Source organism: Sceloporus undulatus, chromosome 1 (genome assembly GCF_019175285.1).
Source record: "Sceloporus undulatus isolate JIND9_A2432 ecotype Alabama chromosome 1, SceUnd_v1.1, whole genome shotgun sequence".
NCBI lineage: Eukaryota > Metazoa > Chordata > Lepidosauria > Squamata > Phrynosomatidae > Sceloporus > Sceloporus undulatus.
Window position 1 is genome coordinate 983,854 of NC_056522.1, and position 26,889 is coordinate 1,010,742.

The window sequence follows — 26,889 nt, forward strand, 5'->3', positions numbered from 1 at the left end:
ACACATCTGAACATTTTCAATACAATTTAGAAATATATTTTAACATGAACAAACCTCCCAAGAAAACCTCTTGAAGGCGCACACTCGCACACACCCAAGTCACCAAAGGCAGACTCTCTGAACAAAGCAAGAAAACCCACTAGGCATGTAAGTCACACACTCTCAGCCTCAAGGAAACACTGGCAAAGGCAAACTCTGAACAAACCAGGATGTTTTGAAATTCCTCCTGGGGGGAAATGTAGGACATGTCCTGGATAAAGGACGCCGTCTGGTCACCCTGCTAAAATGGAGGACATTTTGACATTGCTCCTGGACAGGGCTGAAATGTAGGCCGTGTCCTGGATCAAGGAGGACATGTGGTCATCCTACCAAAAATGGAAGACATTTTGACATTCCTCCTGGCCAGAAAGTTGAAACTGTCAGCGCAACTGCTGGGGTCCAACAACCCTTGTCAGCAACTCCAACGAGTCCTGGGGTTAAATCAGACCCTTGTAGCAGAGCTGGCAATTTCCAGAAGCCAAAGCGTGGCTCCAAAGTCCAAGTTGGGATGACAGCAATGGATGTCTTCCAGGAACTGCAGCAATGCAGGAACCTCCGGGGACACACAGCAAACCGATGCTATAGCTTCTTCTGATAAACCACCAGAGAAACTAAGACTCCCAAAGTGCTCTTTATTAACAGTGCTATTATACAAAACCAGATCTCTAAAACTCCAAACCATACCAATCCAACTCCTACTTCAAACCCACAAGCTATCCCTTGCAACCCCTGGGCTTATATACTCTCCAGACCATGTGGTCTCCCAAACCCAGTGAGTTCAGGTGTGTAACCATGTCATGTGTCTCCTGTGCAATCCAGACACATGTTTCATCATCCATGGCTATGTGCACTTGGACACTGAAGTGTCCTTGAGCCAATGAGCTTCAGCTGTGCTGATCAGCCTTGCCACTCTGCTGAATGCTCATGGCCAAACACACACATACATCAAGCATTTCCCTGTGTGCTGTGTTTTAACCCTTCAAATCCCTGACAGAAACATAGGACACGTCCTAGAAAAGGAGGACATCTGCTCATCTTACAAAAAATGAGGATGTTTTGAAATTCGTTCTGGGTAGAAGTCTGCAATGTAGGACGTGTCCTACAAAAGGAGGCCAGAAAAGAGTTAAGCTTTGAGCTCTGGGCCCCACAACATGCTCCAACTCCCAGAGTTCCATAGCTGTGAGCCAGAAAAAGATTTAAAGTGCTGCCAAAACCCTGGTTATTTCTCCAGTGTGGATGCAGCCTAATGAAGCCTCTCGTCCATCCCTCTCCTCCAGAGCTCCCTTTTGCCAGCCTGGCATCTTCCCCTCATGGCCACATGGCCATGACTGGACAGGAGCATTATAGGATCTTTACAATTCATTTCTTGCCACACCAGACCAGACATTTCTTATGCTGTGAACGTTTTATCAAGAAGACTTAATGATCCAAAAATTGAAGACTGGACAGCAATAAAACATTTATTGAGATATTTGAAAGGAACTTTAGATAAGAAATTAATAATCAGAAGCAGTAATTCAGATTTAGATTGTTATGTGGACAGTTCTTTTGCGTCGGAATTAGGAGACAAGAAGTCAGTTACAGGAATGATCATTAAATACAGTGAAAGTCCAATAGTTTGGAGAAGTAGAAAACAAACTAATGTAGCATTAAGTACGACTGAAGCAGAATTTGCAGCTTTGAATGAGATAGTGAATGAGGTACAGTGGGTTGAACAATTGTTAATTGACTTAAACGAAAATTTCAAGATACCAGTGGAGTAGTTTGGAGTAGTTTAGAGTAGTTTGGAGTATTGTGGGTAGTTGGAGTATTTTGGAGATATAGTTTGGAGATTGTAGAGACTGTGAGGGCATATAGTATTTGTATATAGTAGAACAAAGTAGATCTTTTATATAAGACTACTGAGTTGTCTGTTGTCTTGAGGAGGATACAAGAACCAGCAGGATCCTGGAGAAGTTTGGAGACATCTGAGGAAGAAGAGTGAGAAGGCAAGGAGAGTTTGTCAGGGTCTTCAGCCTATTCTCTGAAACTCTGCTGCTTTAGAGATAAAGCATTGACCACTGACCAAAGCTGGTCAGCACCGCTGCATAACAAGATGTTGAGTTAGAGCCAGAGGTGAACAGCTACAACTCCCATCATCCCTGACAAAAAACCCCTCTAGGAATCTCTAGATCCTCCAGCACAACTCTGTGGTCAACATTTGCCAGATATTGACCACAGAATTGTGCTGGAGGAGCTATAGATGCCTAGTAGAGAGTTCTCTCTCGGAATATCTAGGTCCTTCAGTGCAATGCTTAGTTAAAGTTGACCATAGAGTTCTGCTGGAAGACCTAGATATTCCTAGAGAGAACATATTAATAAAATCTGTGAATAATCAAATCCGCAAAAAGTCAAAGCCGCAAATCTGGAGGGATGAGTGTATATGCAAATACATTTGGGCTGTGCATATGATACTGTAATTTGCTAGTTGTTTATGTCACAACTTTCATCATTACATTCCTTGGTGTAAGGGGATTATGCTTTATGAGGAACATGAGTACAAAACTCATGACTAAGGATTCTGTATGGCGTGGTCCGGGAGGAGGCCAATGGCAGGGGGCTGACACCATGAGTGACCGCCCCAGGTGGCGCCAACCTTAGTGGCTATCCTTTGCTTTAAACTAGACTTTGCAATCCAAAAAGTGTTTGCCGCAGAAGAGTCTTTGGGTGGGTGGATTCTGTGCTTTTATTCTCATAGTTATTTCTCAAATGCTTTTAAACTGTTTTTTATGACTGCTGTTTTGAATAAGATAGTTTGTTTAATGGTTTTTGAAAGTCTTTTGATGATGACGACGACGTTTGGTTTTAGGTGCATTTTGTTTCCCTGTGTGCTGTGAGCTGCTGCCTTGGGTCCCAGTTTTGGGAGAAAGTGTGTGTCTGTGTGTATGCGTTCAAGTCTCCTGGTGACTTATGGCTACCCCATGAATTTTGTAGGGTTTTCTTAGGCAAGGAATCCTTAGAGGTGATTTCACCAGTTCCTTCGTCTGAAACAGATTCTCCAGCACCTCTTGTTCAGAGCCAAAATTTGCATTGACCCTAGAATCAGTTCATGGGATTAGAGAAAAACCAAAATGGTGAAGAGTCTACGAGAAGCAGCTTAGGGATCTGGATATGTTTAGCTTGGAGGAGGTTAGGGGGAGACATGATGGCCATGTTTAAATATTGGTGGGGTTATCATGCTGAAGATGGAGCAAGCTTGTTTTCTGCTGCTCCAGAGACTAGGACAGAGAGCAATGGATTCAAAATGCAAGAAAAGAGTTTCCAGCTGAACATTAGGAAGAATTTCCTGGCAGTAAGGGCTCTTTGACAGTGGAAGATGTTGCCTCTGAGTCTGGTGGCGTCTCCTTTGGAGGCTGTTTTTAAGCAGAGGCTGGATGGCCATCTGTCAGAGGCGTTTTGATTGTGAGTTCCTGCATGGCAGAAGGGATTTAAAGTGGATGGCCCTTGGGAGTCTCTTCCAACTCTAGGATTCTATTCTATGAAAAATGGACACCGCCAACTAATTGCACACTTAGGCTAGATTACCGAACGCGCTCCTCACCCCGTGAGACTTGACTGTAAAGATTGTGTGGAAACTCCAGCTGTCCAGGATCCTTTCTGGCGTGTGTTTTTCGTGGCATGTTGCACCAGCCTTGGGCCAATTGCACTGAACTCTCCTCTGTTTCCTGGCCCAAATCAAGGAAACAGGAGATCTGGATGGTCACTTTGTCCCTTAGGTAAAGGTCCCTGCAGGTGACAGCCCTCTTTTGCACATTGTAAGAGCAGAGCCTTTTCTGTGGCTTCCCCTTGTCTGCGGTGGAAGTCCATTTGGGGAGAACTTCCACCGCAGTCATGGCTATATCCCCAGTTTTTAGGGGGCAGGAGGCAGAAAAGCACTTCTGTTTTACCCAGCATTCGAGGATAAGATGGAAAGCTTCATCCCTCCATTCTCATCAAAGACTAACTATTTTTTCACTCTTAATTATGATTAATGTTTACATTTTTGTTTTTTAATGTTATATAAATGTGTGTGTGTGTGTTAGTGTATATATTATTATATATGTAATAATATAAACATGCTAGAGGCATGGTTTTTTTTTAAGGACTGAAAGGCAATCTAGAAGTATTCATATAAATAAATTAAAAACAAAACTTGGGATTATTTATTTATTTGGGATTGGGCTTTCTGTTTCCTGAGTTGCCACAACAACCGTATTCCTTTAGAAATCAACAAGCATTAGATATATGTACTGTATATATTTTGTATATATATTCTGCATGCACTCATAGCCTTTTCATGCTGTCTACCAGTGAAATGTGCAGGGTGTTCATGCGTGGGATGGCATCCCACCCATCCACCCCCTTTTAAAAGCCTGTTTGTGAAGGCGAATGGTATCCGAAGGAGGCACACATGCTCTCTTAGGTCAGTTAGTTCCTGGGGGTGAATTTGGACGGAGTGCAAGGTGCCTTTGCCTTAGGCAAAGAAGGCCCCTTCCCTGCCAGGAGTTGTGAGTGTCTGGGCCTTGTGCTGCACAGTGCAAGGGAGGCTGCTGCGTCTGAAGGTGGCGTGACTCAGTGCACGCCCATAATAGTAATTGGTAGCGATGCATTTATGGCTCTGTGTGTATCACTTTCCAGTTTTGCTTCTTAATCCATTTAGTGGCAGCGGTTGCTGCTATCTGCCTGTCTTCTCCTCCCCAGAGCCATATGGAGTGAAAAACAGAACGGCAGCCTTCTGGAAAGATGGAGGCAAGAAAGCCACCTTATCCATGCAAGCCCAAACCGGGGGAGGGAATGGAAGGCATCCACAGAAAGGGCATTGTGCGCGAGATGCACATGCAAAGAGAGAGAGAGAGGGTGCATAGTTATCTCCCCGCCAAATGAAGCCCATTTCCCACTTGCAGTGACCTATATAATATAATATATGCAGGGTATGTGGAGCAGGCAATTCCGAACCATCCAAGAGATGAGCAAATGTGGGCCGAATGTGGCCATTCAAGGGAAGGGGAGGGGAAAGGAAAGTAAAAGACAGCTTCGCCCAACCTTCTCCCGTGGGAAAATCGGCCCATTGCACACTTTTGCAAGTGGGACCTCGAGGGAGGGAATTGTGACAGCTTTGTGGCCCCCTTCCGCCCCAGCAGGGCAGCTCCAAGATTGACTTCATAGCCAAACTGGGGGGATTCTGGGAGCTGTAGTCCACAAAGAGAACTTTTCTGAGCTCTGAAGTGGCACACTCATAGTGGCAAATAGGTTGGAGATGTACTCTTGCCAAGAAAAACCCATGATGGGCAGGGTCACCATAAGTTGGAAACGACTTGAAGGCACACGGCAATGACAAATGCTCCAACAGTCGGTGTGTCATAACACCCGGTTTCTCTCCAGTTCCCTGAAGGCAGCTGGTGGGTGCTGGGCTTTAGTGTAACACACTGAACTGGTTCTCCGCTCTGCTGTTCTTCCTAGGCACGCCTAATGCTTTCTAAGGGTTTCTGGGCTTCTGCAGTTTATAGTCAATCTGCACTGAATTTTTGAAATTGTTGTGAATTTTAGCAGAGTTGCAGGGTTGTTGTGTACCGGCGACCCTATTGTGGGTTTTCATGGCAAGATTTATTCAGAGGGGGGTTTGTCATTTCCCTCCTCTGAGGCTGAGAGAGTGTGACTTGCCCAGACTCATCCAGAGGGTTTCCGTGGCCAAGCAGATTTTCTAATCCTGGTCTCCCAGGGTCCTAGCCCAACACAAAAATCCCTCCACCACACCAGCTTCCACCTTATGGGCCTTCAGATCAATTCAGAATTACATTGACCATCTCCACCTAGGGTTTTTTTTGGCCAGGTTTCTCCCAAGTGGGCTTACTGTATTGTCCTTCCTTTTTAGGCCGAGAGAGTGTGCCTTGCCCAAGGAGTCCCTGTGCAACACTCAGACCACTCAGGTTGCACTGGCCATCCTAAAATGCTATGGAATTCTGGGGTTTGTAGTTTTATGAATTATGTAGCTTTCCCTGTCAGAGAATTCAGGTGCCCCATCAAACTACAAATCCCAGAATTCCACAGCATTGAGCCATGTGGTGTCCCACTGCTTTATTTATGCAGCGTGGCAGCAGCCTTTGACTTGTTTTTTGGGGGGGAAATGGCCTTGTTTTCAAATGTATAAATATCAGTCAATCAATAAATGATGAAGTGGGGTCTCCTCCACCTTCAGTGTTGCTCCTGAGATTTTGCAAAGCCTTGGGCCCCATCCTGGGAGAAAAGTGGGGCATTCAGTCAGTCTATCAATGAATCACTATGTTCCTATCTAAGGTAGGCAATTTCCATACACCCACAAAGAGGTTTATTTCATTGCTGAGCTGCCTTGGATTTAAACAAATATAATCCCATAGATTACAACAGGCATAAATTGGTTTACTTCCAAGCACTTGGGTTTAACTGGATTGTGCAGCTGGACAATGGGCATTTTGTCCTAACAGACAAATCTACCTTCTTGTCATTTAAACCCAATGATAACTTACATTCTTTGGCTGCTGCCTTGGGCGTCAGGTACGGTCTTTGCTCCAGCCACCCGCTCTCTTGCTTCTTCATTACGCCACAGTTTATTATTTCAAAATTAAGGGGATGTTCCCCCACCTCCATCCATGTCCCCCCGCCTTTGTTTCTGAAGAATTTTCCACAACTCTTAACACAAGAATTAGTGTGCAGTTAAACTGTGGAACTCACTGCCACAAGATGAAGCAACACTGCCAGTTTGGATGGCTTTCATAGAATCAAAGAATCCTAGAGCTGGAAGAGACCTCAAGGACCACCAAGTGGAGGATGGCCATCTGTCGGGGATGTTCCTGCATGGCCGGCGGTTGGACTGGATGGCCCTTGTGGTCTCCCCTAACTCTAGGATTCTATGGTTTTAAGTCCAACCCCCTTCTTCTGCCATGCAGGAACTCTCAATCAAAGTATCCCCATTGACAGATGGCCACCCAACCTCTGTTTAAAGACCTCCAAAGAAGGAGACTCCACCAGACTTTGAGGGAGCGTTTTCCACCATCAAACAGCTCTTACTCTCAGGAGGTTCCTCCTAATGTTTTAGTGGAATCTCTTTTCCTCTGGTTTGCATCCATTGCTCTATTGTGTTCTATCCTCTGGAGCAGGAGAAAACAAGCTTGCTCCCTCCTCAATATGGCATCCCTTCAAATACTTAAACAGGACTATCATATCACCTCTTAACCGTCTCTTCTCCAGGCTAAACATCCCCAGCTCCTTAAGTCTCTCCTCATAGGACTTTATGGTTTCCAGACTCTTCACCATTTCGGTCACCCAAAGCTTGGCATGGTTTCCTCTCCTCACAGGGCTTGGTTTTAAAAGGGGATTGGAAAAATCTGTGGAGGAGGATGGTGCCATCAATGGCTACAAGAATGATAGAATCATAGAATTGGGAGGGTCCCCAGAGGCCATCAGATCTGATCCTCTGCTCACTGTAGAATATCCAGCTAAAGGTTCACTGTGAAGTCGAAGGCTTTCATGGCCAGCATCCATGGTTTTTTGTGGGTTTTTCAGGCTAGAACATGGCCACATAGCCCAAAAACCCCACAAACCCCCCTAAAGCATCACTAGTAGTAGATCGCTCTCCAGCCTCTTTTGGAAGATGTTCAGAAATGGAGACCCCACCACCTCTCTAGGGAATTGGTTCCATTGCCAAACACTTTCACTGTCAAGAAGGTCCTTCTAATGTTCAATCAAAATAAACCCTCCTTGAAGCCATTGGACCTGGTTCTTCCCACTGGGGTAGTAAAGAACAGCCAGCACCCTCCTCTTGAGGCATTTAAAGAGGGCAGTCCTCTTCACCAGGTTGGCCATGCTCATCTCCTTCACCCTTTCCCCATACGTTTCACTCTCCATCCCTCTTATCCTCCTTGTCCTTCTCTGAACCTGCTCCAACGTGTCCATATCCTTCTTAAAATGAGGTGCCTCTGCAGATTTTGAGCTGTGAATTTGCCTTTGCCTTTACAGAAGCCATTCTATATTTTATGGGCACACTGCCCATGCAGCCCCAGAGTCATTGGCCCTTATCAGATGAGTGTGGAACTGGGGGTCTTCCGCACAGGGTGGTTCGAATTCACGTTATTTCGCACAATACCATCATACCAGCATTCGAATGGCCCAATCCACACTCACGTGAATGCGCGAGCTGCCGAACTGAATGCGTACTGGCTCCTCTTTTTGGAGCGTGTTGGCCAGTGCGCTGATAAGGGGATTGGCGATATCCTGGATTGGGGCTCTGTTCGATCTCAGTGCGAATGGGTCTGGTGTGACTACCCAGTCCTGAATTCCATCGCAAGACCCCCAGATTCCAATTTTTACTTCCGGTGGGTCCGGCGGTTCCAGCAGCCTCCTCCTCCTCCTCCCGGCTTGGGAGCCAGCCTAGGCTGCATCTGCATCCCAGGCAGGGAAGAGGCACGGGGGCCGCTGGAATCGCGGTTCCAGCAGCCTCCTCCTCCTCCTCCCGGCTTGGGATGCAGCCCAGGCTGGCTCCCAAGCCGGGAGGAGGAGGAGGAGGCTGCTGGAACTGCGATTCCCATTGCCCCCCGCGCCTCTTCCCTGCCTGGAAGGGCAAGGCATTTCCTCCCCTCATCGGAGGGGAGGGGGAGGAGGAAAGAGCCCTGGGCAGAAGGGAGCAAGGGAAGGCATTCTTTAGGAGCCTCTTTTCCCTGCATCCCCTGCCCAAAGCCCTCTGTCGCTGGGCATTCCTTCCCTTGCAGGAGGAAAAAATCAGGTCATGAACGGAGCTCATGTCAGGCAACCCCCCCCCTTTTCAAATTCAAACAATTTTTTTTTGAGCGCACATGCGCATGGTTTATATTCCAGAGACAGATGGAGCCAGGCTTGCACTTGCTTTCTGCAGAGGGAGAAGCTACAAATGTTGCAAACAATCAATGTTACATTTTTACCCATTTACACACACACACACACACGTAGAACCGGGCATTGCTAATTTGTTGCAAGGGAAGGTCATGGTAACATTAAAACCAAGCAGGAATGTAGAGAGGAAACAGTAACGGGCACGTTGTATCGCGATTGTTAATGTGCATGAGCTGGCTCTCCAGCTGTTTACTGGGCTGTCATGACGGGACCTCCCCTTTCACCCCGGAAGCGTTTAAGGTCGCAACCCATGCAGGGCACCACTGAGCATGTGCGAGGCGGCCGATACGAATCGGCCAATCCTCATGTTGAGCACCGGTGTGACAAAACATTCTGCACTGAATGTACTTCGCGCGAATGCGGACTGGCCAATTTGAATCCTGCCAATGCGGAGGGACTCCCAGGTATGATGGTATTGTGCGAAATAACGTGAATTCGAACCGCCCAGTGCAGAAGACCCCCAGTTCCACACTCATCTGATAAGGGCCATTGAAGGCTGCATGATGCCTTCGGCTAGCAGGAGTCCATAGAACCACAGAGCTGGGAGGGGTCTTTTAAGGCCATCTGTACCATGCTTTCCACCACCTGGTCCTCTTGGTGGCAAGTCTTTGGCTTTGGCAGATCAGAGGTCAGGAGAGGTGAGCACAAGAAGAAACAAAGCTCCCAAAAAAAAGGGGGGGGTGTGAGCTAGCTTTAATATTAAGGATGCTTAGATGCAAGCACCCCAGGGAAGGTTTGACATTGGCTGCGTGGCCAGAGCAAATTTGGCAGCAGGGTTTTGGAGAGAGAGGAGCATTCTTTTCCACATGGGCAGTGCCACAACTCACCCCCCAAAACACACATCTGGGCCTGTGCCCAAGGATTCCTGCCTGGCAGGAACACAACTGCCCAGATGATTCTGAAACACAGCCATGCTCCATCTGTCTCTCCCTGCCCTCAGCACCACCTTGGTCTTTTCCCAAAAGCAAGCTTCTCCATCTAAGTGTAACTTACTTTGTTGTTAAAATTCCAAGGTATAGCTGTGTTAGTCTGGAAAAGAAGTATGCAAAGGGATCTCTAGCACCTTTGAGACTAACTGGGGGAAAGAAGGCTACTAAAACTCATGCCACCAACTTCTTTTGTTCATTGAGTCTCAAAGGTGCTACAGATCCCTTCGTTCTTAAAAGTATTTGTTTATTGCCCTGCCAGGACTCCTGAGGTGAGGAACAACCGATTTAAAACAACAACAGCTGTGCTTTGGAAAACACCTAAAACATATTTAAGAACAGTTTCCATACGAACCATCTGTGGAATCCAATTACAAGGGAGAAGATTGCATGCCATCATTTGATGTTGGATTAGAGCTTTGCATGGCCAGTCCGCTGGGCTGCTTTGGAAAGTGGTTGGAAGTTTATCAGCTGGAGTGAAATGGCCGCCTCTCAGCTCTGGATTTCCTGCACGGAGGGGGTTGGATTGGATGGCCCCTGGGGATCCCTTGCAGCTCAGTGCTTCTATGGCTAATAATAATAATAATAATAATAATAATAATAATAATTTGTTTTATTTATATACCGCTATTCCAAAGATCATAGCGGTGAACAGCAAGTAAGCTAATTTGCAAGTAAGCTAATTAGCCCCCAACCGTCTGGGTACTCATTTTAGTTCCCTCCTCGGAAGGATGCAAGCCTGAGTTGAGCTTGGGCCCTTTTGCTGGTCTTGAACTCGCAACCTTGTGGTCTTGAGTGAATGGCTGCAGTACAGGCATTGAACCACTGCGCCACCAGAGCTCCCCCAACACTCCCCCAAAACCTATTCAATTGTAACACTTTTCTAGGTTTTTAATTGTAAAGTTTTTAATCTTGTAATCCACTCTGAGTCCAGTTTTGGGGAAAGGGCGGGATATAAATAAATATAACAATAATATATTAATATTTTGGGATTAGGAACTAAAGACTGTGCCCAAAAAGCACACTTTGGGCTGCTTGAGAGAGATTCAGCAGGTCTGAAGCCACCTTGACACCCCTTGAGGGATGGGGGTTTCACAGGGCAGTGGTGCCACTTTGGAGAAGGCCCTGCCATCTTCTTGGGTTGGTGGGACACACAAAAGGGTCTCTGCTGAAGGCCAGAAATGCTGGGCAGCTGACAGGGGAGGGGGTCTCCTTTCAGGGACTGTGTCCTTCAGCTGGACCTGGCCTTCTTCCTTGGAAAGGATTTTCACCATTGCCTCTTGCAGCCTCCTCCAACAGCCAGGCAAGGAAGGGCTGCCCTTTGGGCTTCTCCCTTTGCTTTGTGACGCTAATTTCCCAGCCATGTTTGGAGGCTTCCTCCAGAACAGTTGCTGCTCTTTCTTCTGGGGTCAGCTTTTGGAATCTTTGGGTCCCATATTGCCAGGGAAAGGCAGCATATGAGTTCATTGAATTAACCAGTCTGGCCCAATATTTCCTGGTTAGTGGTTAATTCACGCCAAGACTGTGAACTTTCCTACGGCTTATTGTCCTTCCTTCCCCGTCCCAAACAGGGTGATTTTCTTATCCTCATATGGCGGGTCATTTCAGCCCCCCCCCCCCCAAATAGTGGTGAGCTGGGTGGGTTGGTGAACTGGGATTCAGGAAACAGACCTGGTGTGATGGAGTCCCCTTCTTTGGAGGTTTTCAAATAGAGGCTGGGTGGCCGTTTGTCCCAGGGTGGGCATGGATGGTGTCTTCCTGCACGGCAGAAGGGGTTTGGACTGGATGGCCCTTGGGGTCTCTTCCAACTCTAGAATTCTCTGTGTTCCTGCATGAGAGAAGGAGCTTGGCCCTTGGGGTCTCTGGATGGCCTTTTGAGTCTCTACCGACTACAGGAAAAGAGATTCCAGCTCAACATTAGGAGGAACTTTCAGACTGTAAGAGGTGTTTGACAGTGGAACACACTCTTCCCTCAATGGAGAGTAGTGAAGTCTCCTTTGGAGGTCTTTAAGTAGAGGCTGGATGGCCGGGAGTTCCTGCATGGCAGGGGGTGGACTGGATGGCCTTGTGGTCTCTTCCAACTCTATGATTCTGTGATTCTGATCTACGGAAAGGATGCAGCTGCCTCTGCTTATGATCCATCCTTCTTTGCTTGTGCTGCTGATTTCCCAAGGCCCCTTTTAGACAGCAGGGGCTGCAGAGTGGGATATGAGAAGGCATCCCTGGACCATGCAAAGTCAGCTGAGGTGTGGATATGGTGTCCTCCTTTGGATCACCTTTTTCAGGTGGCTGAGAGCAAGGTGCCCTTCTTCTCTCTGCAAAATGGACGTGGGCAGAGAAAGAGAAGATGCTAAAGATTGTTTAGCCTCAGAGAGGCTGAGGAGGCCGTCCATGCAAGGCTGCTCTCCTCCTTCACCTGCAGAGCCCTTCAAGAGCAAATTTGGAATCTGCAGTCCACATCCATGCGGCAGTCAAGCAAATATTTTGCTTATTGTGTGTGTGTCTTAAGTCTCTGGCCAATGTATGTCGACCCCGTGAATATTTCACAGGCTTTTCTGGGGCGAGGAATCCTCAGAGGTGGTTTTGCCAGTCCCTTCCTTCCAAATAAAACCTAGAGCACCTGGTACTCACTGCTGGTCTCCTATCCAAGTCCTAACCAAGGCTGACCTTGTTTAGCTTCCAGTATCAAAAGGGATCTGATGGATTTAGGGTATTTAGGCCTTGTGTTAATACAGTTGGTCCTCCACATTTGCAGGTTAGACTTTTGCAGATTTGATCATTTGCAGTTTTGATTAATACAGTATGTTCTCTCTAGGAATCTCTAAGTCCTGCAGCGCAGTTCTGCTGGACGTTGACCATAGAGTTGTGCTGGAAAACCTACAAGTTCCTAGAGAAAACACTCTTCTCTAGGCATTTGTTGGTCCTCCAGTACGATTCTATGATCAACTTCTGAGAGATTTTGGCCATAGAGTTGCACTGAAGGACTGGAGATTCCTAGTTCTCTTAGATTAAAAGAATAGTGTTTTTTTATTTGTGGTTTATCCACATTCACGGTGCCCCTTTACCCTTAACCCCAGCGAATGTTGAGGGACCACTGTATTGTGTGTCTGCCTTTATGTTGCCTGTTGACATATGGCGATGGCATGAATTTCATCAAGTTTTCCTAGAAAAGGAAGTATCAAAGGTAGTTTTGCAAATTGTTTCCTCCAAAATATAGCCTATAGCACCTGGGATTCTTTGGCAATCTCCCATCAATTACATACCAGGGCTAACCCTTCTTAGCTTCCAAGATCAGGCAGGATCTGGTGCCTTTGTGGTATTTAGGCAGCTTAGAGGTACATGTGTATGTATATGTGCCTTCAGGTTGCTTGCTGACTTATGGGGAGCCCATGAATTTGGAGGGTGGTGGAGTCTCCTTCTTTGGAGACTGTTTTTAAACAGAGGCTGGTTGGCCTGCATGGACCCTTGGGGTCTCTTCTGACTCCCTGATTCTACAGTGAGCCATTGGTATCTGATGAGTTTTGGTTCCAAGACCCCCTGTGGACACCAAACTCTAGATGCTCAAGGCGTAGTAAAATTGTGTCCCTTATATAAAATGGAAAAAAATCAAGCCTTGCTTTTTTGGAGATATACACATACTGTATATACTCGACTATAAATCAACCTCATATATAAGTCAAGGTCAGGTTTTGAGTCCAAAATTATGGGCTTTGATATGACCCATAGATAAGTTGAGGGTAAAATGTAGGGGTATGTAACAAAGGATCTAAACAATGAAGCAAAGGAAAACGATGCCAAAGAAGCAGTTATAACTGTTTGTGGTCACACTAAAGGCTGGATGTATGAGAGGGGTCCAATGCTTGCAGGACAGATTGGCCTCTTGCCTTTTGCCAGAGAATCGTTCCCTTTTTTGATAAGAGTTCAACTACAGTACCCTTAGATAAGTTGCCTCAAATTTTTTGGGTCAATTTTTTGACTAAAACTTCTAGACTTATACATGGGTATATACAGTATATATATCAAGAGAGGCAGGGGGGGATATTTCCAAGCCATGGATGGTTGAATCAATCAATCGATGCAGACTCCATGGCTATGAAGGGCAAACTGTACTTGTATGCTGCCCTGAGATCTTTTGATGTGGGAGGAAATGGAGATATTTAAATAAATACATATCTCAGCATATGCAGAAATTGCTCAGAAGGACATCCTCCCCTGAGCAGAGGCTCTCTGGTTGCAAGCCACCCATAAAGGCAGCGCTGCACCTTGGTGGGTGGCCCTGGCTGTGCAATGGGCTCATGCTCTGCTCCAGGGACTCTGTGGCTGTATTTCTTTCGGCTTCTGGGAAGCCGGTGTTCCGATAACCTTGTTCTCAAGCCTGGAAGGAATGATATTCCCGACTGACTGACTGGGAGGAAAATCTTCTGCGCAAGGAGAGAAATTTCAGGAGGAAAATCTGAGCATATGGGAGGGAGAGGAGCACATTCCTCCTTATTCAGCTCTGGGGACTGGGAGAGGTCCATTAGGAAGGAAGGAGCCTTAGCATAGGGATACTGGGTATTGTAATCCCATAAGAACTGGAAGCCCGCAGGGTTCCCAACCTTGATTTAAGAAACAGAGTAAGTTTCTCCTGCCAGACCACACCTCCAGATAGGTCTTTTCCTGGTTCTGCCACAGAGATGCCCTCCCTTCTACAGATTCCTCTTCTCTCTGAGCTCCATCCATCCATCCACCCATCGTCTCTTTCTTTCACTGAGCTTCTCCCTCCCTCTCCTCCCCCCTTTTTCACTATCTGTCAGCCCATCCCTTTCCCCTCTGCTTTCATTCTTGGTCAGGGCAAGGAATGGGGGCCACCGTTTGAGAAATTGTAGAGGATAGGGCATCCTTGTTGGGTTGCCACCCCATCCCACCACTTTGATGTCTTTAGCACACCCACCCCATGAAGAAAGCTTGGACAGGTCCCTGGCTTTGACTCCACTCCTTGGGGGGCTGTGCATAGGTCCCTTTGCTGTAAATCAGGGGAGACAGTGGTCAGCCCCAATGCTTGATCCTGTTTGGCTGCTTATGTAGTCTCGTCATATTGAGGAGGGAGCAAGCTTGTTTTCTGCTGCTCCAGAGAACAGGACCCAGAACAATGGATGCAAGCTACAGGAAAAGAGATTTCAGCTCAGCATTAGGAGGAACTTCCTGAGAGTAAGGGCTGTTTGACAGAGGAACAAACTCCTTTCTCGGAGTGTAGTGGAGTCTCCTTCCTTGGAGGTCTTTAAGCAGAGGCTGTATCTGTCAATGGGGATGCTTTGATTTGGATTTCCTGCATGGCAGAAGGGGGTTGGACTGGATGGCCCTCGTGGTCTCTTCCAACTCTATGATTCTATGGACACTCCCCTGACTGACCTTCCTCGACCGTCCTTTTTCTTCCAGAAAAGGGGGAAATTTTCTCTCTCAGAAGTCTCCAGAAAGAGAAAATTTCAACTAGATTGCAAGCTTTTGGAAAGAGGTTCCCTTCAACCTTTGTCAAAAATATTTTTGGCAGTTTGTGTTGCTGTCCGAGGCCCCGGGGGCAGGAAGACAGGCCTCTGGAGCAGTTGCCCACTCTTGCTCTGAACAGGGCCCCCATTCTCCTGCGCTGCCCCCTCCTCCGAGCCCCAGTGCACACCAGTGTGGGAATGGGACCAGGGACAAAAGGCAGTGGGGTGGGGAGGGAGGGGGACAAATGGCCTTTCCCCCATTCCCCATCAAGCCTCTCATTGACTCTGGGAGGCCCAGGGCTGCTTCTTGCAAAGGCCCCCCCTGCCGAGGGAAGGAGCGCATGGGAGAGCACATGTTGGCTGTCTGGGGCTCTGGAGATGTTATGAGAGCTGACAGAAGCCGCCTCTGGGAGAAGAAGGAAGGGGAGGGGATGGAGGAGGTGGGGGCTCTTTCTAAGGAGTGATGGGAAGCACAGTCCCCCACGGGGAGCATGGCCGACCCTGGCCATGTGCACCTCTCCTCCTGCATCACCAGCCGGGCGGGTTGAGAGGGTCTTTCATGTTCCAGTTGCTCCCATAGAGTCATAGAGACATATGAGTTGGAAGAGACTGCAAGGGCCATCCAGTCCAACCCTATTCAGCCATATAGGAAATCTCAATCAAAGCATCCCCAACAGATGGCCATCCAGCCTCTGTTTAAAGACCTCCAAGGAGGGAGATTCCACTACACTCCGAGGAAGGAGTTTGTTCCTCTGTCAGACAGCCCTTACTCTCAGGAAGGTCCTCCTAATGTTGAACTGGAATCTCTTTTCCTGGAGCTTGCATCCATTGTTCTGCGTTCTACTCTCTGGAGCAGCAGAAAACCAGCTTGCTCCCTCCTCAATATGGCACCCCTTCAAATATTTAAACAAGGCTATCATATCACATCTTAACCTTCTCTTCTCCAGGCTAAACATCCCCAGCTCCTTTAGCTTTTCCTCATAGGGCTTCATGGTTTCCAGACCCTTCACCATTTTAGTCGCCCTCCTTTGGACACATGGCTCCAATTTCTCATCCTTTTTGAATTGTGGGGCCCAGAACTGGACACAGTATTTCAGGTGGGGCCTGACCAGAGCAGAATATACAGTAGTGGCACTATTACTTCTCTTGATCTAGACACTATACTTCTATTGATACAGCCTAAAATCGTGCCACATCGCACTGTTGACTCACGTTCAACTTGAGGTCTACTTGGACTCCCAGATCCCTTTCACATGTATAAGTCACCTTAAGCCAGGTGCCCCCCATCCTATATCTGTGCATTTAATTTTTCCACCCTAAATGCAGTAGCTTACATTTCTCTGTGTTGAAATTCATTTTGTTAGCTTTGGTCCAGCTTTCCAGTCTATTAAGGTCATTTTGAATTTTGATCCTGTCCTTTGGAGTATCAGCTATTCCTCCTAATTTGGTGTCATCTGCAAATTTGATAAGTATGCCCTGAATTTTGTCCTCCAAGTCATTGATAAAGATGTTGAACAGCACTGGGCCCAGGACAGAGCCCCACTGGACACTCCACTGGTCACTTCTCTCCAGGATGAAAAAGAGCCATTGTTGAGTTCTTTGTAAGTTCTACTTCTTTCTTTTAGTTAGTCTCAAAGATGCTACAAGATTTGTCTACATACTGATTCCACAGACTAACACAGCTATATCTTTGAATTCTACCCCTAAAAACAGCTGACAGCCCCCCTCATCTTGCCTCTAGAAGCAGGACCCCAAGTTCACTCCCAAAGGGCAGCTGCAATGAGGCTCTTCAGCTGTCTGAAGGAGCCAAAAACTGCCCAGTGCAGTCCTCCAGGCTTATCCCAGACGCTATGGAGTCACCTAGTCTCACAAGCGGAGTTTTTGTTTATGCGAAAGGCATGCTTCTGTCCCTCGTGGGGGGAGGCGAATCCTCCTCCAGTGCTCCCACAGCTGTGGCTGGATTGCCTTCCATGTAGCTCTTGTTTGCCCAGACCCTGCACTTTTCATCATCTTCTCATTCTTTGCCATCTGACAGTTGATGCCCTTCTGAATGAGAGACCTCCAGGAAAGCTGGTTATTAAGAGGCCTCCTCAGGTCTTGCAAACACAGGGTTGTTATGGCTTCCTTTATTAATCCTGCCAAAGTGGCAAAACAAAACAAAACACGCAAAGCGGCGGCCGGGCACCACACCACACACACTCACTCATCACCACGCAGCACAACCCCACCGAAAAAAAATCAAGCACCACCACCACCAAACCACGCAGCACACACCACACCACCACCCTCATAACAACCACCCCCACCACCACCCTCATACACCACCCACCACTCCCTCAGAAACACCATCCCACCACCACACCTCATACACCACCACCACCACACTCATCAGCACCACCACCCTAGCACCCCACACCACACCACCTCACACACCACCACCACCCAGCACACCACCACCACCCTACACTCACCACCACACCACCACACCATCAAACCACCACCACCCTCATAACACACACCCACCACCACCAACTACACCACCACCACCACCACCTCATCACACCACCACCACCACTCATCACCACCACCACCACCCTCATCACCACACCACCACCCTCAGCACACCACACACCACACACCATCCTCACACCACCACACCTCATCACCACCACCACCACCCTAAAACCACCACAACCACACTCCTCACCACCACACCACCACCCTCATCACCACCACCCACCACCCTATAATCACACCACACCACCACTCAATCACAACCAAACCACCACCACCCCACACCCCCACCACACCCCTCCTCAACCACCACCACCACCCTCATCACCACCACCACCCTCATCACCACCACCACCCTCACCACCACCACCACCACCACCACCATCATCACCACCACCACCATCATATTCACCCCCGCCTTTTCTCTGCAGGTACTCAAGGCAGCTTACAAACTGACTTTTTTTTTTTACAATAGAGTTAAAAACCTACATGCTCAACATAAAGTAACTGCAGCACATTGTTTGCATTAAAAAAAACACCACACACAGGTAAGTACCTGGGCACCCAACAGAACAGAACAGCTCTGGTGGCTTTGCCCAACCTTTTGGGGTGGCCACAGGGCCTTTTTTGGCAACCAAAGACTGGAGTGGGTGGGATGCACATCCCCCCTCTGGAAGAGTTGGTTCCTCTCTGGGTGCAAACCGGAGTCAAAACAGTTCCCAGGTGGAGGGGTCCAGGCTTTGTCTGTGTCTTTGTCTGTATGCAAAATGTCAGCAATGGGTGCTTGCAATGTCTGTCTGGGTGGGATGTGCAGGATGGGCCCTCCTGTGTTTCATGGGAAGCGGGTGGCGTTGGCTGCTCTGCAGCTGCAGAGGCCAACAGCTGGCCGGAAGGAAGCCCCCTGGCCTTAGGCCATCCTTCCTTGCGATGTGTCAGCTCACAGCATGGGAAGCGGGCATGCACAATGGGGTGTTTTATGCATGCCAAAAATCTTCTGTGTCAGCAATCCATAGGCTGGCTGGGTGCAGGTGGAATGGATTTGGGGTTGGTTTTTTTTTTACAGAGGTGGGGGGTTGCTATTGGGGGTGTCCCTCGCTGGGTGAGAAGACACCTTTCCTAAACCTGAGATGTTTAGAGTACCTGGGGCCTGGCATGAAATTAGCAATAGCAAAAGCATTTACATTTCTATACTGCATCATAGTGAACTCAGCACTTTCTAAGCAGTTTACGGTCTGTAAGTCCATTGCCCCCCCCCCCTCAAAAGCTGGGTCCTCATTATACTGACCTACAAAAGGATGGAAGGCTGAATGGACCTTAGAGCCCCCTGGGATCAAACTCACAACCTTGTGGCTGCAGGACCAGCATTTAAACACTGCACTACTAGGGCTACTTTGGGGTATAACTCCCCAATTACTTTTTTGGCATATAACTCCCCAAAATGTCTCAGATGTTCACTTTGGCAAGTTGTAGTCCAAAAAAAGTAACTCTGCCCAGCTTTGGGAGGGATGCTGTGGGATTCTCTCCACCTCTCCCCCATTTGCTTCACTCTCCTTTGGAAGGAAATCTCTGGCAGGTTCCATCTCAGAAACCATCCAGAATCCCAAATAGCTGGCATCATTCCTTCTCATGCCAGGGATAACTTGTCCCATTTCATTTGGTTATAACCTTTACTTATCCCTTCTTGGCCTGCCAGGGACCCAAATGTCATGCACAATGGATAAAAACAATTCTGAAAGTGCAGGAATAGGAAATAATAATAATAATAACAATAATAATAATAATAATTTGTTTTATTTATATACCGCTATTCCAAATATCATAGCGGTGAACAGCAAGTAAGCTAATTAGCAAGTAAGCATTTCAAAACAGATCACAAGCACCCTTTAAAAATGATTTAATACCAGACATGGGGAGGTTGGACTCGGACACTGGGAGACCAGGGTTTGAATCCTGGCTCGGCCCTGAAGCCCCGCTGGGTGACAGGTCACACACTCCCAACCTCAGAGAATGGCAATGGCAAACCCCTTCTGAAGAAACTTGCCAAGAAAACCCCATGATAGGTTGGCATAAATTGGAAACGACTTGAAGGCACAAAACAACAACAACAACAACAACCCCCATGTGAGAAATGAGCAGAGCAATTCCAAGACTAAAGGCCAGGCGAAGCAGCACTGTCTCAGCTTCCCATCAGAACCTCCAAAGGGCTAGAGCCAGCTGGACTTTCCTTGGCAAGGAGTTCCACAGTCAGGGTCCAGACCCCTCCCCAGCCTACAGATCCCAAGGTACCACAGGATAGAGCCATGCGTCCTGAACTGGCACCCAGCTGCTCTGTTTAAGGCAGGTACATTCTGGTTTAGTGTTAGGAGAGCCTGGAAAAGCCCTTTAGCCACTCTCCAGGTCTCTCCAAAACTAGCAGCCAGCTCCTGTAGCCCTCCCTCTCTGGGGCAGGAGGTTCGGTATGCGCTGACTTCTGGTCTGGGGTGCCAAGGTGAGCGTGCGAAAGATTTATAAGAAGGACCCTGATTTATGGTGGGAATGTCAATCACTAGAGGGGCCTGGTTTCATGTACCGTGGCGCTGCCCAAAATCAAAAAAATACTGGAAACCAGTCTGCATAATAAGTGAGAAGATGTTGCAGATAAAATATGAAATGAGATCAGAAATATACTTATTAAACATGTTAAACAAAATTCCTACCAACGTTGAAAAGAAGTACTGGCGAGTTTTTAGCAGCCAGAATGATAAGAGCACAATACTGGAAAAGACAGGAAATGCCTGAGATCGATGAGTGGTTATTAAATCTTCTGGACATGATAGAAAGGGACAAACTGACCTCCCATTTAAATCATAAGGATATAGATGTAATTGAGAGAGATTGGTTTCAAATTCTGGAATATTGCAAAACAAGGTGGTTGTAAGAAGCAGGACCTTTTTTGTGGGTATATCCAATAAATGAGGGAATAACCTCAATTACTATTTTAATGTAGACAATGTCTTAGGAGGACTGTTGTGATGTATAAGTTTGATGTAAAATCAGGTATGGAGATGATATATAGATTAGGGGCACGGCAATGGAGAAGGAGAAACTTCTAAGGGGGGTTATGTTTTGTATTTATATAGTATATAATCACCCGCCAATTATGTGGTGAATATGTTTTTTATATATTTGTAAAAACTTGATAAAGAAAGTAAGAAAGAAAGCAGACACTCCTCTCAGACACACTCACACATGTGCAGATTTGTTATGGATCAGCCCTGCGCTTGTCAAAGCACTAACTGCAAAAGTATGCACTTCAGAAGCTGATCTGCCCTGAATGCCGCACATGAGTTTAGAGGCGATGGCTTCAGGACGCAGCAGGAAGGCCCTTGTGGTCTCTTCCAACTCTACGATTCTCTCCCCGGAGCATCAGCCATGTTGAAGGTGAGGCCCCGATTCATTTCAAGGGAACGGAGCATTGGATGTAGCCACACTGCAGATATAAAAGCAGTTTGACACCACTTTAACTGCCATGATTCTATCCTGTGGAATCCTGGGATTTGTATTTTGGTGAGGCACAAGAGCTCTCTGGCAGACCAGGCTGAATAGCTCACCAATCAACAAATCCCAGGATCCCTCATTGCAGTTAAAGTAGCGTAGAACTGCTTTTTTATCTGCAGTATAGGTACCACCTTGTTATGCAAACATGTTTTGTGAAAGAACAGGATATTACATACAGAAAAAGACCGACAGTCGAGTCTAAAACGATTTTTGTTGTAATAAATATTAGAACAAGGGTGGGCATCTGTGTAGGGGCCAGTGGCCAGTTCTCCCTTTAACCTCAGAATACCTTAAAGGCCTCACTCACCTCTCCCAAAAGTGTACCTAAATGCCTCCGAAATACCATCAGTTTTATAGAATCATAGAATTGTAGAGTTGGAAGAGATTGCAAGGGCCCTGATCCAGTCCAACTGCAGACATCTCAATCAAAGCATCCCCATTGACAGATGGCCATCCAGCCTTTGTTTAAAGACCTCCAAAGAAGGATGCTCCACCAAAATCTCCAGGGGAATATATTCCACTGTCAAACAGCCCTTACTGTCAGGAAGTTGCTTTGGGTCCTGTTTCACCTGTGTCCTTCCCAAAATGGTAATAGAAAGTGACATTGCCTAACATCCCATTGCCATTTATGTGGTGGATACCAATGTGAATGCAATGGAAGCTCCTATTGGGGTTGTGCAGGGCAAGGGGAGGTATGGCGGTAGGAGAGTGGGATTTTGTCAGAAAGGAAGGCGAGATCGATGCGTAATATCTATCTCTCCTTCCATCCACTCTCCTAACCAAAGAGATCTGAGGGTCAGCCCAGCTGTACCACAAACCCTGTTTCTGCTCCTATGCAATGCCAGGTCTGTAAAAAACAAGACCCACATAATACACGATCTCATTCAAGATAAGAACTGCGACCTATGGCTTGCATTACTGAGACCTGGCTTGGGCCTGAGAGTGAGGCTGTGTGGGCACAGGCCCTCCCAGCTGGGTACTCAGTCAAGGACCAGATCAGGTTAGGTGGGCGGGGGGGGGGGGCCATAAAAACACTCTCTCCTTAACCAGGAACCCTGTCCGGAAAATGGATTACATCGAGTGTATCTACCTGACCCTGAAGGCCAGAGACAGTCTAGGGATTCTGTTGGTCTACCGGCCACCCTGTGCGCTAACAGACTCCCTGGCCGAGCTGACACAGCTGGTCTCGGAACTGGTGTTGGAGTCCCCTAGGCTTCTTGTCTTGGGGGACCTCAACATCCCTTTCGAGGCCAGTCAAAATCCAACAGGTGCAGCTCGGGAGTTCATGACTACCATGAGTGCCATGGACCTGTCCCAATTGGTCTCGGGACCCACACATTGCGCTGGTAATACCCTCGATGTGATCTTTAGTACGGACATGGAGTCTCTGTGGGCAGAGATCTCTAATATCTCTGCCCTGTCATGGACGGATCATTTTCTGGTTGAGGCTCAAATGAAGGCTTCTACCTCTATCCCCCCCGGGGGTGGCGGACCTATTAGGATGGTTCACCCTCGAAGGCTGATGGAACCCAAAAGGTTCCAAGAAGCCCTAGAGGGGTATATGGTTGGAACTGATGGCGACTCTGTTGATGCCCTGACTAACATCTGGGATACTGATCTCTCCAGGGCTATACACAATATCGATCCCAAGCGTCCTCTTAGGCCTGCTTCCAAAAAACAGCCCTGGTATACGGAAGACCTCAGGGAAAGGAAGCGAGTTCTGCGACGACTAAAGCGTGACTGGTGAAGACACCAGCACTTAGCCGACAAGGCACTCCTAGACTCTCTTTTGAAGGCCTACGGAGTGACAATAAGTGCAGCAAAGAATTCGTTCTAAGCTGCATGTATTGCGTCTGCGGAGTCGTGTCCAGCAGAGCTGTTCAAGGTATTGAGGGAGCTGACACAACTGCCCCCCTCCCAGAACCCTATTTTAGAACCATCTAAAGCCTGCTGTGACAAATTTAATAACTTCTTTGCGGACAAAATCTCTTGGATAAGGGCTGATCTCGACGCCATTATTTCTTCAGAATCTATTAGAGAGGTGTCCAGAGCTTCCATGGCCCCTGTTATACTGGATCACTTTGAGTTTGTCAGTACCGAGGAAGTGGACAAGATCCTTCGAAGTGTTAGGAAGACGACATGCTCTCTCGATCCCTGTCCCTCGTGGTTGGCGGCCCGGGGGGGGAATGCGGTGCTAACTATGCTGCACCGTATAATCAATACATCTTTAAGAGAGGGACAATTTCCAACTAAATTAAAATTAGCAGTGGTTAAACCCCTGCTAAAAAAACCCTCTCTAGACCCCCTGACTTACAACAACTACCGGCCTGTATCACTGCTGCCATTTTTAGGGAAGGTGATCGAGAGAGCGGTCACCTTCCAGCTTCAATCGATCTTGGATGAAACGGATATTCTAGACCCATTTCAAACCGGCTTCCGGGAGGGCTATGGAGTTGAGACTGCCATGGTCGCCCTAGTCGATGATCTCCGTCTGGGCATGGACAGGGGAAGCATGTCCCTAGTCGATGATCTCCGTCTGGGCATGGACAGGGGAAGCATGTCCCTGTTAGTGCTTCTGGACATCTCAGTGGCTTTCGATACGATTGACCATGGTATCCTTCTGGAACGCCTGAGGGAGTTGGGTATCGGGGGCACTGCGCTCCAGTGGTTCCGTTCCTACCTCTCGGGTAGATTCCAGATGGTGAAGCTGGGGGACGTCTGCTCCGATAAGAGGGCGCTTACATCTGGTGTCCCTCAAGGAGCTAATCTGTCCCCCATGCTATTCAACATTTACATGAAACCGCTGGGAGAGATCATCCGGAGACACGGGGCGCGGTGTTATCAGTACGCTGATGACACCCAAATATGTTTCCCTGTGTCTCCGACTGATGCAGTGACTAGGGATGGTGTCTCTCCTCTAAATGCCTGCTTGGAATCGGTAATGGGCTGGATGAGGGAAAACAAACTCAGTGTGAATCCAGGGAAAATGGAAGTACTAGCGATAGGTTCCCCGGATCTGGGTGGTGAGATTTGCCACCCTGTCCTGAATGGGGTCACGCTCCCCTTGAAGGACTCGGTCCGCAGCTTGGGAGTGCTCTTGGACTCTTCGCTCCAGTTGTCATCTCAGGTGGATGCGGTCGTCAGGAGCGCTTGTTATCAGCTTCGGCTGATCCGCCAGCTGCGTCCCTACCTGGACTGGGGGGACCTTGAAACTGTAGTACATGCTCTGGTAACCTCTCGATTGGATTTCTGTAATGCACTCTACATGGGGCAACCCTTGTACCAAACCTGGAAGCTACAGTTGGTGCAGAATATGGCAGCGAGAGTGGTCGCTGGTTGTTCCAGATTTGACCATATAACTCCCATCTTGAAAGATCTTCATTGGCTGCCTGTTCGCTTCCGAGCTCAATACAAGGTGCTGGTAATGACCTATAAAGCCTTAAATGGCTTGGGCCCAGGGTACTTGGAGGACCGCCTCTCCCCATATAATCCGCCCCGCACACTCAGATCAACAGGGATGAAATTGTTGGAGGTCCCAGCGACACGCTATGTGAGGACTTCACAGAGGGCATTCTCTATCGTGGCCCCAAGATCGTGGAATAGTCTCCCAGATGAGCTCTTTTCAAAAAGAATCTGAAGACGTATTTCTTTTCCCAAGCCTTCCCACCGTGAAAAATCTTCTCTTACCTCTTTTCATTGATGACCCTGGATTGTATATATTGACTTCCCCCTTTTCTCTGGCCCTTTGCTGTTAGTGTTGTTGTATTGTTTTTAATACTGTTTTTAACTGATTTTATTGGAATGTTTTTATATGCTGTTGTTCGCCGCTTTGATCAGGTTTTGGAAAAGCGGGATACAAATAAACTATATTATATTATTTAGAAAGAAAATAGGTGAAAATGGAGATAGATGGCAGTGGTGGTGGTTTTTGGGTGGATGTCCTTTTGGAGAGGTTTCTACACATTTAGCAAGATTTGGCATGATCCTTAAGCAAAAAGTGCCCTGAAATCATGCCAATCGTTTAAAAATTGGGAGTCAGGAGGCTTGGGGGGGGCTTCAGGGGCTATAAATATGAGGGTCCGGCTGCGCTATGTGGCCAGTGGACCACCTTTTCTCCATGTCTGTATTAGAAGGACTTCAGTATATACCAGTACATCTGATGCATCACTGAATGGACTGAAAAATTCAGCTTGACTTTTGAATATTGGCTACAGCAACCATTGAGTGGGAATGTCCTTCCAATAAATTTGACAGGGGCCAAAATGAAGGCATTGCTTCCCAATAAAAAATTTGGGGGTGAGCCATGAAATTCCCATTTAGTTCCCATGCTTCCACAATCACAGTAACTTGAAACATCAGTTGAGCCTTGACAAATGCAGGCTGCATCTGCACTGTAGAAATAATGAAGTTTGACACCACTTCAGGTGCTGTCAAAATGCATTATGTATTTCTACAGTGCAGATGCACCACTTAAAGTGCTGTAGCTCCATCCTGTGGAATTCTGGGATTTGCAGTTTTACAAGGTCTTTAGGCTTCTCTGCCAAAGAGTGCTGGGGCCTCACCAAACTACTGATCTCTCAGGATTCTGTAGGATGGAACCATGGCAGTTAAAGTGGTGTCAAACTGCATTATTTCTACAGTGCAGAAGCACCTCATCTAGAGAAAGGGGTCAGGCAGAGTGACAGAAGGAATGCAAATACAGTAAACACAAGAGGAGGTCTCGATGCAAAGGATTTTCAGCATCTCACTCTCTCTGGTGCTATAAATTTGGGGACTGGAGGAAAATTTCAGGGGGAGGCACAGCCGTTCTTTAGGAGGGGCAATGGCCTCACCACTGCCACTGGGCAGATGCACTGGGATGCGTCTATAGCAGCACCCCAGTTGCTGTGCTGTTTGTTGCCAATGCAGCCTCCAAAGTGTGGTGAGGGTCCCTTAACCATCCTTTCTTTCTGCAGGCGATGGAGAGCAAGTTGCTGATCGGTGGGAGGAACATCATGGACCACACGAACGAGCAGCAGAAGATGCTGGAGCTGAAGAGGCAGGAGATTGCAGAGCAGGTGGGGATCCGCCCTGAGCCCCTTTTTGGGAGAAAGGCAGGATATATATCCAATAAATAAATACATCCAGGGGCATCATGCCTCTGCAGGAGGGAAGCTTGAGAAATAGTTTGTATGGGGTTTGTTTTTGGGCTAGTGGCCATGTTCTGGAAGAATTTATTCCCGACATTTCGTCAGCATCTGTGGCTGGCATCTTCAGAGAATGGTGGCATGGAGGTGTGTGGGGTATATATACTGTGCGACCCTTGGTTGAGAGGAAGCGATTTCCATTTTACTCTGTGTTGGTCTGTTGGTGAATGGCAAGGCCTCAGGATGGTCTGTCTGAGTCTATTAGTGACCCTTTGTCTGCTGGGAAATCCCCCTGATCCTGGGTGGTTTTCATGTTCACTAGCCTGAAGAAAGAGGCTCCTCCCTCCCTAACTGTCATCGTTC

The 26,889-nt window shown here is 47.6% G+C and overlaps 1 protein-coding gene across 1 annotated transcript in view; it reads left to right on the plus strand.

Moving 5' to 3' along the window:
• The window catches only part of KIF3C (kinesin family member 3C), an 83,365-nt gene that overhangs the window by 39,789 nt on the left and 16,687 nt on the right, over window positions 1–26,889 (plus strand). The window contains exon 2 of the mRNA XM_042472803.1: window positions 26,356–26,457. Within this exon, the coding sequence (XP_042328737.1) occupies window positions 26,356–26,457 (102 nt within the window). The remainder of the gene's footprint in view (window positions 1–26,355; window positions 26,458–26,889) is intronic.